Consider the following 17,236-nt stretch of genomic DNA (forward strand, 5'->3'; position numbering starts at 1 on the left):
GGAGGCATCAGAAAAATCAGTGCCATAAGGACACAGAGAGAAGTTTCATTTGAAATTACAATGAAGAAGTTTGACAGGATACAGCCCCTGTTATTCCACCTGAAAGATTTATTCCCTTGACTTTGAAGACAGCTAACCAGAAGCCTGAACTGACTGGATCTGACCACCAGGCAGCAGATGATCAAACCAGGCATGGCTGCTCAACCACGGCTGTATGTCAGTGGCAGATATAACGAACCACTTGCTTAGGTGTTGGTGCAGCATTGCCAGCACCTCTGAGCTGAGTAAGAGCTAAGTCAAAATCAGCTGAACTCAGGGATGAGGCCAAAAGCAAGAGTATGTGCCACAGGGAACAAGGTATTGACTCCAGAACTCTTGCAAAGGTTTATTCTTTTTTCATATTTTGATTTACAAGCATCTGCATGCAAAGGAACATTGTGTCCCACACTAACCACTTCTAATACAGACAGCATTCTGAGGGGCCATCTTTAAATGTATCTCGTTCTCCAGGATTTTTTAACCCAGAAAAAGAATGCAAACCCAAAGCTCGTGTCTTTTCGCACCATCTGCTGCATGGTTACCCAGAACTGGTTACCCAGGCTCTGCAGGCACTAAATAAAAAATCCTTGGGATTGTGTTAATTGCTCTTTGATGAGTCTATAATTAGTTGACCAGCTCATTGAAGTCGCAGATAGAGAGGTCCTTGAAAAAGAGATGCTAATCATTAGATTTTTACAGAGACACAAAAGAAATTTGGAAAAACATCAAGTGGAAAAACACTCAGCTTGACATTTCACACCCTTCTGCATGCGCCCAGAATAGCGCTGCAAAGGATTTGGACTTGTGAACAAACAGACACGACAAATTGACAGTTTAACAAACCCAGAAACAGCAATCCATAGACTTACATCGCTAACTGAAGTAAATCACTGTAACTCCATGGCTGTCAACAAAGCTGTACTGATTTACATCAGGCAAAAACCTGGCCTTTCATTAGCCAGAATTGGAAACTCTCTCTATTTCTTCCATTTTCTCCTTGTTTCAAAAAAACATGAGGCTACTCATGTCAAAACATATTATTTGCTAAAACTGGTGTTATCCTGCATTACGAGAATGTGTTTAGCCAAACACTGAAATTCAGATTCCTTTCAAAAGAAAATTTTAACCTTGTTTTATCTAAATAACTGCACCGAAGGCTAGATAAATTTGACTTAACCACTGATGAGTTAAAATGAAAGTGATTCAAAGAATGCCGTCTCAAAATTATCTGAACGATTTCCTGAAAATAAAACCATAAATCTGCGCTTCTTTCACTGTGAAATTTGGATGAAAAAATCTTAGTTGAAGTCAACATCATGAGATGACTTATAGCTCCTAAACCCGACTGCACCAAACCCAACAATCCTGTGTGCCTGACCAAAACCTACTGAGAATTGCAAACATCATAAAAATGGGATGCCTGCACAACTTCATTTTTTTTAAAGGCCATGAAAGGTCTGTGCTGGATTTATTTAAGATTTGCAGGGAGGGTTTTGTTGAACAGAAAACATGTTTATCTCATTCGATCTACTTGGCAAGTCCTGTAGAGTATAAAAACTGATACCATCCTTGGACCTAATAAACTATTCAACAATTTTCAGACAAGTCTGTAGGAAATCCAGTAGGTTTCATGTCTAGTTGTAAACTTGAACCTCAAAGCACCTTTACAGAAAGGATTACCAAAGTTTGCAATGATGTGCAGGGAATCTGAACTGATTTACGATTTTCAGTCCAAATGAAGGGAGAATACAACCAGAGACTGATTTTAAATCTTCGAATCGCACAGGTACAGCCACCGAAGATGTCCACAGTAGGTGAAGGAGGTAATGCCACAAGAGAAGACAATCCAGGCTACAAGGAGCTTTGCGGACACACAGAGGGAGACAGGGAAAGGGAGGTCCTCAGTGGGGGGACGGTCCTAATGTCCCTGTGTCCCAGGGGAAAGCACGGGGCATTTACCCAAAACAGCTGTCTGAATGCAGGGAACCTGCCTAACACATCCATTCCTCCGCCCATGCAACAACCTGCTGATCCTCCTCAAGCATTTTGCTCATTTTACCCATTGAGGGTACAAATCTGCGTGGACTGCTGGTGGATAACGTGTTTGCAATTTTGGCAAGCACAAACTACATTGGCTTCTGAATGTAACGGTACTCCAGCCCTAATGTGGTGGGTGGAGAAGAGCAGGAAATAGTATTATAATGTCTATCTTAAACTAGCAAAGCCTAGTGAAGATCAACAACATCTACAAAATTAGACAGAGATTTTTTTAAATATATTGGATTCAGACAGATTTCCTTTGGCATAGTTGCATTTCTCTTGAAATTAAGCCTACAGGCATTTTGATAAACAGGTTGAATATACTCGTAAGTGACTTCACATCTGTGCATGAATACTTTTCTCCAGCTGTTGCCATTTAATAACTATTTTAATTGCAGTGAATTAATATTTTCTTTATCAACACTATCAGCAAGCTGATACAACAGATATATTACACATACACACATTTTATTGCAGAACTCTTTCTGTAGTAGTCTGACTTTCAGTATTAGATTTTGAGTTTAAAATGCATCCAATTAAACTGTGAAGGTGTTGCTAATTAGCATGTATGGACAAAGGATCTAATGAAATCCAAGTGCTCCGCACGCTGGATTTGCTCAATAAACAAAGTGAAGCCCAGATAGCCCAGGTATGTGTTCTTAGCTCCCATGAATATAAAATACTTCCAATGATCCATGGAGAATTTTGACTAGCTTTGACTGTCACAGACTGGTTTTGAAATACCATGTATTTTTAATCTATACTATATTTAGCACTCAGGGCTGGTTTTAAAAGTTTCTGAACCCTTTAGATACGTTGCCTAGGAGCAACCACTTCATGACGATGCTGTTATATTTAGATATAGGTGCTGCTTTTGGCATTAAATCCTTTTCCAAGATGAACAATCTATACTGTTATGAACATTTTTCTGCTAGTATTGTGTTGGACAAATGGACACTAGACGTTGGTTTGGGGATAATTTTCCATGCAGAGAAATGGGGATGGAAGCAGACGCTGGTAAAACAGAATTCTTCCCACCATAGCTCCTTTCATGCAGAGGACTGTTATCAGCCTCACCAACAAAAACTTATTTTTCTCACAGAAGAATAGAAATAGAAATATGGAAACAAATAGAAAAAAAGGTTTGCTACTGTAGACACACCAATCAGTTCTTCATAGTATGGGCCAGGCTTGCAGGCACCGAGTGCTACAGAGTCTAAATGTACAAATGCTGTGCTTAGTAAGGCACGGGAGATTTTGGAGATGGGTGATCACGTTGCATCCAATGAAGGATTTTTTCCCATGGTGTATTTTCTTGTGTCTTTTTTTTTTTTTTTTTACTTTAAATAGTCACAGTCACTGTGTCTCAGGGAATTTTATATGATGGGTGCAACAAAAGGAGTGGCATTTACAATTATTGGTTTATATTTCAGTTAAATTACTTTTTCACCAAATTGAGCTTCAGAGCCTTCTAACCTTGAAAACAATCACCTTTCAAACTTGGGATTGTCCTGATACCTGTTACAGAGTTTCAGTAAAAAAATACCCAGACTCCGTAGATCTTTCTACTCGTCTCTAGGTCTTTGCACAGGTAGGAATTTTACTCATCACACCTGACCATGACAACACCTTATGAACTTACACTACCGATGAAGGGTATGTCTGATGTGTGGGGCTGAACCTACTTTTCAGAAGCTGGTATGACTGCAGGAGAATGCATGCTTTATTCTAAGAGGGAAACAAAATTCCTCCAGCCAGAGGACACGGCATCTCTCCTGGCTGCTGCTCTAACTGAGCAGGAGAGTGAGCAGGATTCAAGCTGGAGCAATGCTTCACGCTTTTGGGTAAATAACACATCACAACTTTTGCATTAGTTTGTAGCATATGCCAACATGCATTTTATTCCCTCTGCTTGAAAGTACCGTGTCACAATCTCTACATCCTGAATAAAAATGTCATTAATTATAGATTGGGAAGTATGGTTAAGCTGCCTAGTTATTTGATGGAAGTAATCCAGTGGGATATTCGGTATCCAGCATAATCATCTGTTTCAAATCTTAATTAGATGTTCTTGGCTGCGTTTTTTTTGAAACTACTTTTAGTATAACCTTTCTGATGTAGAAGCTTTGCAGACTGGAACACTGAAGATTAATTTCAGTTATTATTTAAAATCATACCTCCTGGTGAAGCTGTAGATAAGGAGTCTCAACAGATATATAGCCACTTGTTCAGTGCATTTTGATGTACTAACGTTTTAGGTTTTGTGATTACAATTTTACATGACAAATCGTCCTTTAGTAATTTTTTTTTTACAGAATAGAGTGCAAGGGCTTAAATTTACATTGAGTTTTCATATAGGATGTATGTGCAACCCAGAAGATCAGAAAATGCTCTTTCATTTTAAACAAAATGCTACAAGTGAATATGGTAGAAAAGCAAAAGAGAAATGGGAAAGAGGGAGAAAGATTACCAACTAAAGTCATGGGATGACCCAGACCCATTCCTCCATGAGTTGAAAGCCTCTGGCTATTCAAAAATAGATTAACAAGTATCATTTGCCTCCCGTGGTACTATTATCAACACATTATGGATACTGAATGCAACATACTTTTCATACAGTCTTTGTCCTCTCATGAACACCTTCACCTCATTGTCCAGCGGAAACGTCCCGTCGTCTTTTCGGAAGCGGTAGAACAGTTTGACATCCTTGAATTCCTTATGCTCGTCGCAGACTGAAACGTAAAATAAAATAAAAACCCTGCATATAGATGTTAATGAGTTGAGGATCCATCTAGCAGATATCACTGCTGAACTTCAAGGCAAGTGCGCATGGAGCATAACCCCCTGCATTTCTGAGCATACGACTTTATTCAGTTCTAGTAACTGATGAAAGGCTGGAGAAAACTTTCAGATAGGTAACCAGATTTCTAGGTGAGGGTGATAGGTGTTCATCAGGTTTGTAAGTATTACTGCAAACATAAAGAGGAAAAAAACCATCTGTCTGCATATACCCGGAAAACCTCTTCATGAAAACAGTCTGTTAGCTTGCTTGTTTGAAAGGCCACCAGCATAGAACACCCGATAATTTGATTGGCAAACTTCTTAAAATTACTAGTATCAGTTGAGCAATGCTGTAGGAAACCTGAGACTTGCTGCAGAAACAATTAAAATCACAGCCTTCTGCCCTCTCAAAATTGTCTCAGTTGCTCTGCCCTGCCAGCTAGCAAATGGTAGGTACAACGGGAGCACACAGAGAAACACTACATAAGGTTTATAAGACGGCAGCTGACAATGGGCTCTTGTAAATGCAGAACAGAGCTCCAGCAAGGGCACAAATTAATGGGAAAGACATCCCAAACAAGTTGCTCCTAGCAGAGTTGTCACCCCACATACCTGGGCTCACCTTCCGCAGCAGGAACGGGTACCCCCTTCACTTGACACGGGAGTTGAAAGGATGCTCTGAGCATCCTGCAGAACCTGATTGAAGCTCTCTGAATTTGCCCTAGCTCAATTCGCAAAAGGTTTTATTATTTGCGTGGAATACATGAACATTTTCAAGAAACACCTGCTCTATGTGTAATATATACACACATATATATAAAATTTGTATGGAAGTTACAGTGTGCAGTTGGATCCTCAGGTAGAAAACATCTGAAGGTTGTTAAAGCTTTAAACAAACATTCACCTATAAAACATCTATTGCTCAATTAAATTAAGTCACTCGGGCATCCACGCAACTCTTCACTGACATTTTCTCAATAGAGGATTAAGTAGTCAGATTTGAATACCCTATAATTACTTTATTCTTTAACTATCTACCATGAGTCCCAGTTTCCATAACAACCCAGAATTTTAATTTAATAGTCAAGCAGAAGCTGTAGAAGTGGCACTCATCCAATATGTGCATTTCTTTCTTTAATTAAGGTGGTGTTAATGTATTGCAGATAGCAGCAGTATTGCTGCACATAGAGTGACCCCTGCATGAAGTCGACATTCGTCTGTTCGCAGTCGTTCAGTTTTCTCTTAAAAAAAGAAACAAATGGTACATTTTGCCTTTTTGAAATGGGTAATACTTTAAGTTCAAAATCAAGGGATTGGATCTGCTTTGTGTGCTTCCCAGCTTTTTTGTGCACCAAAAGGCAACTAAATGCTACCACTGAATTGGAAGTCTCCCTTTCATCAGTGTAAATTGTTATTCAAGAAGCTGAAAGGAACAGATCTCAAATAGACAACAAGTTTAGGAGAAAATTAATCAGGGCACAGTCGGCCCACTAACTTTCTTGCAGCTGTACCAGCACTAATGTTTGTGCAGCTGGTGTGAGGACAGGGCCGGAGAACTAATCCACGTGAGAAAAATGACCTTTTTTTGCCGTCTGATTTTTCAGATGGGTTTTTCAGCTGGAAAACTGTGCTCTGGGGAGCACGGAGGTGAGGGCAGTGGGGAGACAGAGGACAGGATCCAGCTGGGGCTGCTCTGGAGCCAGGGAAGCAGCAGCACAGCCTCCAGTGCCTTCCCCCTGTCCTGACATGGGGAATGTCACTCCACACCTCTTCAGCCTCTCCGTGTCCCTCGGGACATGGGGGACCTTGTGGAGCAGACCGTTGAAGGGAGACGCTCCCTTTCTGGCAGGGAAAGGATCCTACCTGTCCTATACCTGACTGAAGAGCAGGAGCAGGATTTCTCTGTTTCACCACAGTCAATAAAATTGGGCTTAGGACTTTTTAGCAGCTAATATTGCACTTACCATGGTGGATAATACTGTGATCCAGTAATTTTTGCACCAGTTTAATTGCCGTCTCTCGGTCGGAGGCCTCTTTATGGTCAATCAGCCAGTCGATCAGCTCTTTGGCTACAAAGCAGTTTGGGTACGTCTTGAGGTGGTGCCGCCGATCTTTAATGACCTTTTCTTCGTGCAGTCGGAGCCTGGGGGTCAAATGACCTTATGAATATCGGGTGCAAAGAGCCTCTGTAACCAGCGAGATTGAGATAAGAGTGGAGCAGAGGCACCCAAGCCCTGCTCACCAGGTGGGCTTTGCCAGTGTCGGATGGAAGGGGAAGATACTCGGTCACACATCCAGCGCTGGCGTCTGACCACCACAGCAATCATTTGTTACAACTTTAAACCTCATGCTTGGAAAAACTGGGTTTCTGCCCAGTGGAAAAGATTAAAAAATGAAGAACAGCACAGCATACTAAGCCCATTAAATACTTCCTGTAGGTCAATTAAAGTGTCAATAATTTGGAATTAATTCTCCCACATTACCACTAATACATTCCATGTTACTCCTTTATTTTGTGGTATCACTGCCACAGATTTTTTTTTAACCTCATTCATTTTTTTAGCTGTAGTTTCTTCCTTGGTTGGGTAACTGCATTTTGCCTCCAGCTGGAAAACAAGCATAGCTTTTAGGATGTAAAATTCAGGTGCAAAGCTGTTCCAACACAACAGTATCTGGCATTAAAAAGTTGCCTCCTACTCTAAATAAAGGGAAACTGATTTCTCATTCAGGGAACTGTTAGTAAATGTTATCTATTTGCAAAATCTCCCCCATCATCTTGAAAGCAAGTTGGTTGGCTGGTTTTGAGACGTTTGGGTCAAAATGCGAGATCCTGATTAAAGTATTACCTGGTTAGTAAAGGTTCTGGGGTTTTGCATCTTTATTTTTAGTCATTTTTTTCCAAATAAACAAAATGAGTAACATTATCAATAAATTAATGGATAGAGGTTTTTTAAAGTTTTTTAAAGTTTTGAAAGTTTTCTGCTTTCTTGTTTCAATTCTAATTAATAATTTTAATAATTCTGGTTTTGCAGTGCGATATCAGTTCAGCAGTTTTCTTCAGCAGTTCTGAAGAAAGCTTAGAAACCACAACGCTTGGGCTCCTATCACAAACAGAAATATTGCCGTTCATTTTGAAGCGGCCAGGATCCTAGCTTGTAAACATTCTCAGTGACTTCAGAGAAGTTCTGAGTAATTGTAGGGGGTACAACTATCTCTATTTTCTAGAGAGGGAGATGGTGCAGAAGGGCGTTAACATGAGCCTCAAGAAGCACAGAGCAGGAGTCCAGCCAGAAGAGCAATTTTCCTCTGAATGTGATTCCGGTATAAAACGATTATTTCTCTTTAGAATCAAAGAAGGGGAAAATATTTGGCTGAAATTAGTGAAGAAATTATTAGGGCATTAGACAGGCTTACGTAGGCTTCTACCTAAAAATAGTAGCTAAGCACTGTTTTTGTTTTGCAGCATTTAGCCTTGAACTACACTGGAATGGCCAATCTGTGATACAATCATAACATCATTAAAAAAATGAAGAGTTTTACATTAAAAATACTGATAAATGAGATTTGTATTCTGGAAAGAAGTGCTGGTAAATATCCCATGCATTGTGAAATTCTCTGAGCTAAAATACCTTTGCTCAAAGCATATTTTCCAGATGTGCTCTAACAGCTGTTGCCATACTTAGAAAGAAAAGCCTACACAGACTTCTGTTGCACAATAATTTGGAAGAATAAAAATAGGGCAAGAGTGTATAATACATATGCAGACAGCTCAACCCGCCTTTCAGTCATCAATGTAAGTCTGAACGGAGGAAGTTCATCTGACACAAGAGGGAAACCCCCTTCTATGAATTTTTTGGTCCAAACGCTGTGTAGGAGTGTGCCCGGACTGGTCTGGTATTCCACAAACAAGCCAGTAGCCAAGAGCCCCAGAACCGAGTATTTATGTCTTAAATTCTGACTGAAAGACTTCCTGCAGTTGGTGGTCATAAGTATTTCAAGTTCTCTGTCATGTCAAAAGACATGCCTTCCCTCCACAACCTTTTTCCTCACTCAGAGCACTAACAGGGTCTCTCTATACCTTTTTGCCTATATTCATAAAAGTCATAGAAATTTCATTATCTTAATTATCTCCACCCATTTGCTAAAGTGGCTCCAAATTTGCTAAGAGGTTATGAAATCACTTAAGTAAGTCAAACAGTGCATGACCACATAAGCTTCAAGAAACCTAAAAAACCAAATTTATCCACAATTTCCAAATGGAAGTGGGAACTTACTCTGCAGTGTATAACAATTGTATCCATACTGAATAATGTGCAGGCTAACTTATTTGTGATAAAGAATAGAAAGTCAATTCAGTTTTTCTCCCTGGTAGTATATGCTGTTCTCTCTGTCAGGGCTCCCTTACCTCTACAAACCTGCTAAAAATCAAAGTTTATGGAGGAAAAGTAGCTGAATGAATTGAAATTGTACCTAGGGTAAACTACAAATAAAAAAGCCTCAGGTAAAGTTATTGAGCATATATGGCAGTATGCAAATCAAAAGTTTAGGCAGGAATTCTAAAAATGTGTCTATGTTCAGAAATATTTACCAAGAGCCAAATCAAATGGGATAAAAAGGAAAAAACATGTAGCGTTGAATGCAATTATACACTGGAACCAATGCTCAAGTGAAGTGGTAAATTCTTTCTCCCTTGGCATTGGGAAACAGGCTTCTCATCAAAAGACCTTGATGATTTTCCTTTAAGTAATGTTAATCACTTTTCATCAGCAAGTCCACATGAGGACTGGAGAAGACCTAACTTGACACCAGTCACATTTCTCTCACTAGAAGAAGTTTTTCCTCAAGAGCTGCTTAGGAGAATTAGCTCACTGATAAACCCTGACTGGTTTGAGGGGAGAAGGGGAGAAGTGGGATGAGGGGTGATGGGAGGACACTTTGATTCAAGAAGCCTTTAAAAAGTTGTCTCTCTTTCTACAACTTAATAGCTCAACTAGAGAAAACAATTTTATGTACACCAGTACACCATTCCTATGTAATTCCATATATTATTCAAGATAACCTGCCAGATTTTGTACTTGGGGCCACAGTCTCCCCTACCTGCAGAAAACAATGTGAGAACTAAAGTGTCTGAGCAATTTCCTGTGACCTGTAACAGGCATGTGCAACCCTTTAATATTTACAAATTGATATCTATGGCTCTTATTCATGCATACCACAAATAAGGACAATCTGTATTTGCATACATGCATGTCAGAACAGTTTTCCTGGGGGCTTGTCTGAACAGGAGTTGCTCCTAATTAACAACATGTAGGGACTCTTGCTCCAAATAGAAGTGCCTTCCCCCTGCGTAACATGGACTAGGCTAACGCAGAACACGATGCTCCTGTTTCACGGTAAACGTGTTTAGAGTTAATCAGGAACATCCTTATTTGTTGAGAGGCCCTTAGGCTTTTTCTTTACCAAGTGTCAAAAAAGTCATGATAATGGGAATATTAAAATCTTTGCTTAAGAAATGAAGAATCAGGCACTAACTTGGGAAGAAATCGCTCTCGCAGCTACATGAAACTTGCATTTTCTTTTCCACCAGGGAAATTACACGTTTTGAAGTTTCTTGTATCTTTTCCTGAACCAATGAGTAAGGATTTTGCAAAGGCAGTTGCCTGCACAAGAGTCTAGCTTTCCTTTTATGCCATAGAAAAGGCCAGCCTGCTGGCTGAAGACAGTAATGATGTCACTAACTGGACCATGGTCCAAATATCTCACCCAACTATTTCCCTCTATTAAGTGTAGTAGCTTGTGCTTGGCTAACAAAGACATTGCAGAGCACCATCCAGTCCTGATTTTCTATGCATGAAAAGAGAAAATTGGTAATTTTCTGAATAATTCATCTAACATTTCCTAGTACATCCTATATAGTCCCTATGTTTGTCTTAGCAAGGCTCAGTAAAAATGTGCAGGGAACAGTTTGGTTCCTGGCACTCGCTGGACAACACGGTATGCAGACTTTCATACTGGGCTCCCCTCATTCACCTCTTTTAACCAGTAAAACACCTTCCTGAAGCAATCATCATACACACACATACATATATCATGGAATCATAGAATGGTTTGGATTGGAAGGGACCTCAAAGATCATCTAGTTCCAACCCCCCTGCCATGGGCCGGGACACCCTCCATTAGACCACGTTGCCCAAAGCCCCATCCAGCCTGGCCTTCAACACTTCCAGGGAGGGGGCATCCACAGCTTCTCTGGGCAGCCTGTGCCAGTGCCTTAGCACCCTCATAATAAAGAATTTCTTCCTAATTTTCAATCATCTAAATCGACCCTCCTTCAGCTTAAACCCCTTACCCCTTGTCCTATCACTACATGCCCTTGTAAACAGTCCCTCTCCAGCTTTCCTGTAGGCCTCCTTTACATACTGGAAGGCTGCTATAAGGTCTCCCCGGAGCCTTCTCTTCTCCAGGCTGAAAAAGCACAACTCTCTCAGCCTGTCCTCATAGGAGAGGTGCTCCAGCCCTCTCCTATGTATAGGTATGTGTGCACACATATTTGTGTATATATGACATAAAAATAAATCATATATACACACAAGAGAGATAATATTTGTATCATATATTCATATATATCATTTATCATAAAATATCATATATATCATAGAATACATCATTATGGAATGAGTTTGTTTTTTTAATGGAAGAACAAAATGCCAGTGAAGAGACCATTTAAAAAGGAGATTCTTAGCAGAACTCACTAATTACTAAACAATATACACTGATGTTGTAATTAGTTATGGCATAAAGCACGTCCTGCCCCAGAGTGCTCAACCGCCACTGATGAGTTCCAGCATGATGATGAGTTACTGCTGCATTACACTTCGCTTTAGCGTATACTCTTGGTTTCAGTGACTGTGTCTGCACAGCCCAGCTTGAGCACTGCCAGTCAGGATGCATTGAACTTCTTCAGTTTTATCACCTTAAGGTAAACCCTGAACAAAGCCACGTTGGATCCCTTAAAAATGAATAGCGATATGCAGAGGGGAAAAGCACTGCAGGCGGTTTCTGCCATCTTCAAATTAATTCACAAGTTTCATATATTTGGAACTTCTGTCAGAGAGGGATTTACTTATTTCCAAGTAAAGCAAGTCACGATGTCCTTTGTGACAAAAAGATACAGACAGAAAAAAAATACCTTGCCAAAGATAAACCTGGTCTAGTGGAAGGTGTTCCTGCCCGTAGCAGGGGGGTTGGAACTAGATGATCTTTGAGGTCCCTTCCAACCCAACCCATTCTGTGATTCTATGATTCTATGGAAGATAAGAATAATTCATAGTGGCTAAAGAGCATGGGTTTTCCACACCTGTTCTCAAGGGATATCATAGGTTCTCCACTAGCAGGTAGAATTGCCTCTTTCTGTTGGAAACAGAACAGTTTTGTATTCTCCCAGAGGTCACAAAGTTTGGCTGTTTTCTGAACGTAAGCGTATGACCTGTCTACAGCATGGTAGACAGGCATCTTACTAAAGATGGCATTTTCCAAAGTGTCTCAGTGACTTGGAAGCATAGTTCCCACTGAAAGTTAAAACTCACAGGTCAGCTGCAGACCTAATTCATTACAAAATAAGTGAGCATACGGCAGCATTTGTGTCTATATACACACCCAGAAAAATACAGAACTACATGAAATGTCTTTTACATTAAACTTTTGCTTTTGCACTGTCAGCAAAAAAAAAAAAAAAAATAGGTCAATGATGATATAAACTTTGTACACAGAGGCGCTCGTGAAGGTACTCTGCAAATGCGATGTGTATTGCTGGGACAAGCATTTCCAGCTGGGCTTGCCAAGTCTCAGCTGAAGTGTCAGCGGTTCGCTGCTGCCTGTTCCTCTTTCTATTTATGCTTCAGCTCTGCAATCTTAGTTCTGTTACTTGATATTCACAGGAGCTAAAATACCCTTTAAAACACGGGGTCGTACTGGAAATAGGATGAAGATATTTCTATGTTGGTAGCTGTGGCAGAGAAGGAATTCTACCATCTGCAACAGGGTTAGAGAGAGTGTCTTCAAAGCAGCTCCTGATATCAGTTCTCATCACTGTGTTTATCTCCACTTTTTTGCCCACAGCCATGTAGTCAATATGAGAAGATGCCAGAACACAAAGCCAGATAGAGAGACTTCAGATAAACCATCTCTTGGTGCACTGCGGAGGAAAGACTAATGCTTCCAAAGAAGTGATGGTCCACCACTGCCCCTGTGGCTTGAAATAAAACATCGGGGCTGCCTCTTTTATTAAGTAAGTCCTTTTTTATAAATTCAGAAAGCAATAATGTCACTGAGCCTGCAACCAAGCGTGCAGAGGGACATCCCCAATACTCCTCACACCTTACTAACACCGGTGGGGATCAAAGCAAACTCTAGGGAACAGACCCAGGCGCGGCTCAGGGTCTAGGATGAAATCAGAATGACGTCTCTTGGACACACTTTTTTGGCCCACAAATTCAGGCCAGAAATTCAGATGCACAGCCTCCCTTGTGAGTACTCTAAACTGCAGAGGAAATTAGATCTGTGTGTTTGTATCGATCTGTTCTAGAACTAGAGACCACTCGCAAACCCAACGTTCAGATTTTTAAACCTCAAAGGTGGATAATCCAAGCCTGTATCTGGTCTTCATTTAAAACAACACATCATAACTCTGTTGATCTGGTAAAACACTGAATGTAAATAGGATCTTTAGATAACTTTCATATCAAGTTTTGGTATGTTTATGTTGGCATTTTTTCCAGGGTTTGACCCCCTAAAGAAAAGGAACATGCTCAGTAGACTGCTGACTCCCTTCCACTTTTCTCTCCGGGCTGTGATAAACCCATACCTGCGAGCAGTCTAACAGAATCACCAAATTGGAACAGTATTTGTTCACTTCTCTTTTTTGAGAAGCAGGAAAACTCAGTGTCTTGCAAAGTTACAGATCTAATGACACTTTCTCCTCATATGCCCAAGAAGCTGTGAAGTGGCTAATCTCCCCGCCTGCCAAGCCATTTCACTATCATTTCACTTTTAATCAAAATCTGTACAAATACAAATAATACTTCCAGCTGCCTCTGCACTTGAACCTTGAGAGCTTGTCTCACTGGAAAGCACAAAACCAGGTTTTGCAAAGACAAAAACACAAAATGCAGGGAAGTTATTATTTCACCTGCCCCTAGGCATAAGGAAAGTGGAAGTTGGTTTGTCTCACTCTGGCCGTTTGCTTTCTGGGCTGAGCCTGCCAGAACTCAGGAACTCACAGTTCTCCTCCTGCATAAGGAAGTCAAACATAACTGTGCTTCTCCTTCCTGTATGGATGAGCACACATGGGAGGAATGTATGCAGGTCGAGGTCTATGTGATACTACTATGTGGTAGTATCCCCAAAAGAACCAAGGTACTGTTCACTGAAGAAAAAGCCATCTTTGCTCATGTCCATCAACTAGATTTTATTCACATTATTTTTCTCCATTGCAAGGATATTCTTAGGGTTAATAAATCAATAAGTACTGTGGGGACTAATTTTCTCGGGGATGTCTTCCCAAATATAAACTGAAGACTTCTAACATAAACCACTGAAATTTCAAAGTGCAGACCAGAAACCATAGGACAACTGTTGTTATAGGCATCCCTTGCCTGGATTAACACAGTAGCTAAAATCTCACCAACTCTCGTGGACTTATGCTGAAAATCACCATCAATAAAGTATTTTACGGATAGAAAACTGAGGAAGGAGCAGTGCAAGTCTCATGGGAGGCCAGTGAAAATCAATGAAATTTGTGTCAGGGAACGCAGACCTGTTATCATCTCAGTAATGTGGCTGGGAGAGGTGGATGTTCCTTTGAAATGCTAAACGGACCAACCGGGGCAAATGCAGGTCAAAGAGCCCAAGCCCTACTGCTGCAGCTATTCCTGCTAGCACTGCCGTTCAGGAACCTGGAGACACAGCCTGCGAACTGGGGAATAGGATGCTGGACTACAGGTCTGCATCGCTGGAGTCAAGAGGGGCTGCAGCAAGGACACAGGGGCTGTGGATGCCAGAAAGCCCTGCTGTGCGACAACCGCTCTCTTGGATGCATGTTACATCCCAAGGGGGTAGGGGACCCAAAAAAAAGCTACAGGCTGAGGTCTCTTGTGCACCCAGGTTGACATCTTTCACGCTTACCCACAGGGAAAAGCTGAGTATGACCTTGCTACGCTCTTGCGCTGCATGCAGCAGGTTTCAGACCTCCTGAGAAACGAGGAGGTCTTCCCACCCACCCATCTCCCAGCGCATCTGGGGAAGAGCAGACCTGTAACGCCCAGAAAGCGCTGAACAGATTGGCACTGTGAACAGTAAAAGGTGTCATTATCTGCCAGAGGGAACTCAAGAAATCCATGGGAGAACTGAAATTAGCCAAGTGCCTTATCTCACGTGCAGCTGCGATATTTCTCCCACCCTGTCAATGAGTGACAAATAGTTTTGCTGAGACTTTTTATGGCATTGGATAACCTTTGATCTCAAAGTCCTTCCAGGCATGGCTGCTCTCAACCTGAGCACCGCAGACCTGCAGGAGAGCTTCTCCCCAATATGCTATCCTCCTCAGAGGGGCACCAACTGTTTGCACTCTTTTCAGCAATCCTCGGCAACCCTGCTGAAAGCAAGAAAAAAAATTTCTGCCTTCATCATTAATAATATGCCCTACTGCAGTAATATCTCAATTGCTTTCAGCAATTGTTTTCCATCTCTACACAAAACTCTTATCCAATTACTGTGCTGCGTAATCATGAGTGTTATTAAGCACAAATAGCCAGTACCAGACAGGTAATAAAATGAGTAATAAAATACTGAGTGCTATGTACTATTATCAACAAACCGAATTTTATATTAGGACGACAATTCAAGACTTTTTACTCACTTCCAACAAATACGTAGGTTCATTTTAAAATGAGTATAGAAGCAATATTCTTTCAATATACAGTATGTTGTATTAAAACCATCACACTTTGTTTATTTCTTCCCATTCTAAAGGAATAGCTTCCTTTTTTTCATGTTTAGTATAACTGCATTACTGAGCTTTATTTTTATTTTGAAAGAAGCTGTGAAAGCAGTAAGTGAAAAAATACTGACTAGAAAAGGCACTCTGTATTGAGTGTTTTAAATAAGATAAAACTTAACATATTTTGACACTGATGCATGCTTTTTTTAACCTCCTGTAGCTGGCAATACTGCAATATGCAGGATGTTGCACTGACAGAAGACGTGATTCAAGGGAATTCTTTCCACTGTCTTCCAGAAGTCTATTGAAATCCAGTGGTTGACCACTAAACTATAAAATAAAATTGGAACTGATGCAAATTTTTAAACACTGAAAGTAATGATCCATTTGACTAGATCACCTAGAGGTGATTAAATTGTTACTGGATGACTTTCTCAGTGCAAAAATGGAAATGGAGGAACAGGTAAGACTGTAAAGTGCGAGGTCAGCACTAGCAACAAAATGCTCTGCTGAAAACTGGGAACTTGGAGGCTGAAAGCAACAGAGAGTCAGAAATAACTGAATATGCAGTGGCTAAACTTTCACTGATTACAGGCTACCCACAGGCTGAGACCATACAAAAACCAAGGGCAATCTTAGGTTGTACTAACTGAGATGTTTCTAGAAATGAGGGGAAATCCAGCTGTTCATGTCATTGCATATGATACTACAGGATACCACCATAATACTGTGTATTGTTCATGCCATTCTCATTCAAGAACAATAAGCTCAAAGAAACACAATGAAGCAGCACTACGCTGGTATGAGAAATGATGAGCCAGTCCCATGAGCAGAGAGAAAAAGATACTGGCTTGGGAGTCAAGCTTCAGCTTTTAAAAAAAGTGAGAGGAATGTAATTGTTGTCTGTAATCCTTCAGGGGAGTTATAAGCAGAGTGCCAGAAAAACTATTTGAGTCATGCTGAATGATCCTACCGTAAAAATTAGACAAAGTCTTGGAACAAAATTTTCTAATTGTTACTTGAGGCAAGGACTTACCTATGATAAATATGCCAAAGAATCATGTGTTATAGAGTATTCTGCAGAAGACCTTCCTCTCCTGTATTTTAGAATTACATGACTTAAACGGATTTCTACAAACAGCCTTGGGAATACTACAGGGAGGAGGACTAGCAGAGGCTGGCCTTGGAATGCACTATGCCAGGACTCATACCCTTTTCAAAGTCCTGTTTCATGTCAGCTGCAAAAAAGAAAAGTTCAAGTGCTGCCTATATTAAGACATTTTCTGTTTCTATTAAGGCTTTTAGTAAAAGTGGGTATGCAGATAGACGGACATTCTTCATGTGCTTGCCAAAGCACAGGAGCTGTAAGTATGATGAAAG

General features: G+C 40.6%; 1 protein-coding gene across 3 annotated transcripts in view; it reads right to left on the reverse strand.

The window, feature by feature from the left end:
- The window catches only part of DEPTOR (DEP domain containing MTOR interacting protein), a 75,170-nt gene that overhangs the window by 40,292 nt on the left and 17,642 nt on the right, over window positions 1-17,236 (reverse strand). For all 3 annotated transcript variants that reach the window (XM_075743431.1, XM_075743433.1, XM_075743432.1), the window contains 2 exons: window positions 6,825-7,003; window positions 4,688-4,811 (listed from right to left, as the gene is read on the reverse strand). In XM_075743431.1, coding sequence (XP_075599546.1) covers window positions 4,688-4,811; window positions 6,825-7,003 — 303 coding nt within the window. The remainder of the gene's footprint in view (window positions 1-4,687; window positions 4,812-6,824; window positions 7,004-17,236) is intronic.

This window comes from Balearica regulorum, chromosome 2 (genome assembly GCF_011004875.1).
Source record: "Balearica regulorum gibbericeps isolate bBalReg1 chromosome 2, bBalReg1.pri, whole genome shotgun sequence".
In the NCBI taxonomy this organism is placed as follows: Eukaryota; Metazoa; Chordata; class Aves; order Gruiformes; family Gruidae; genus Balearica; species Balearica regulorum.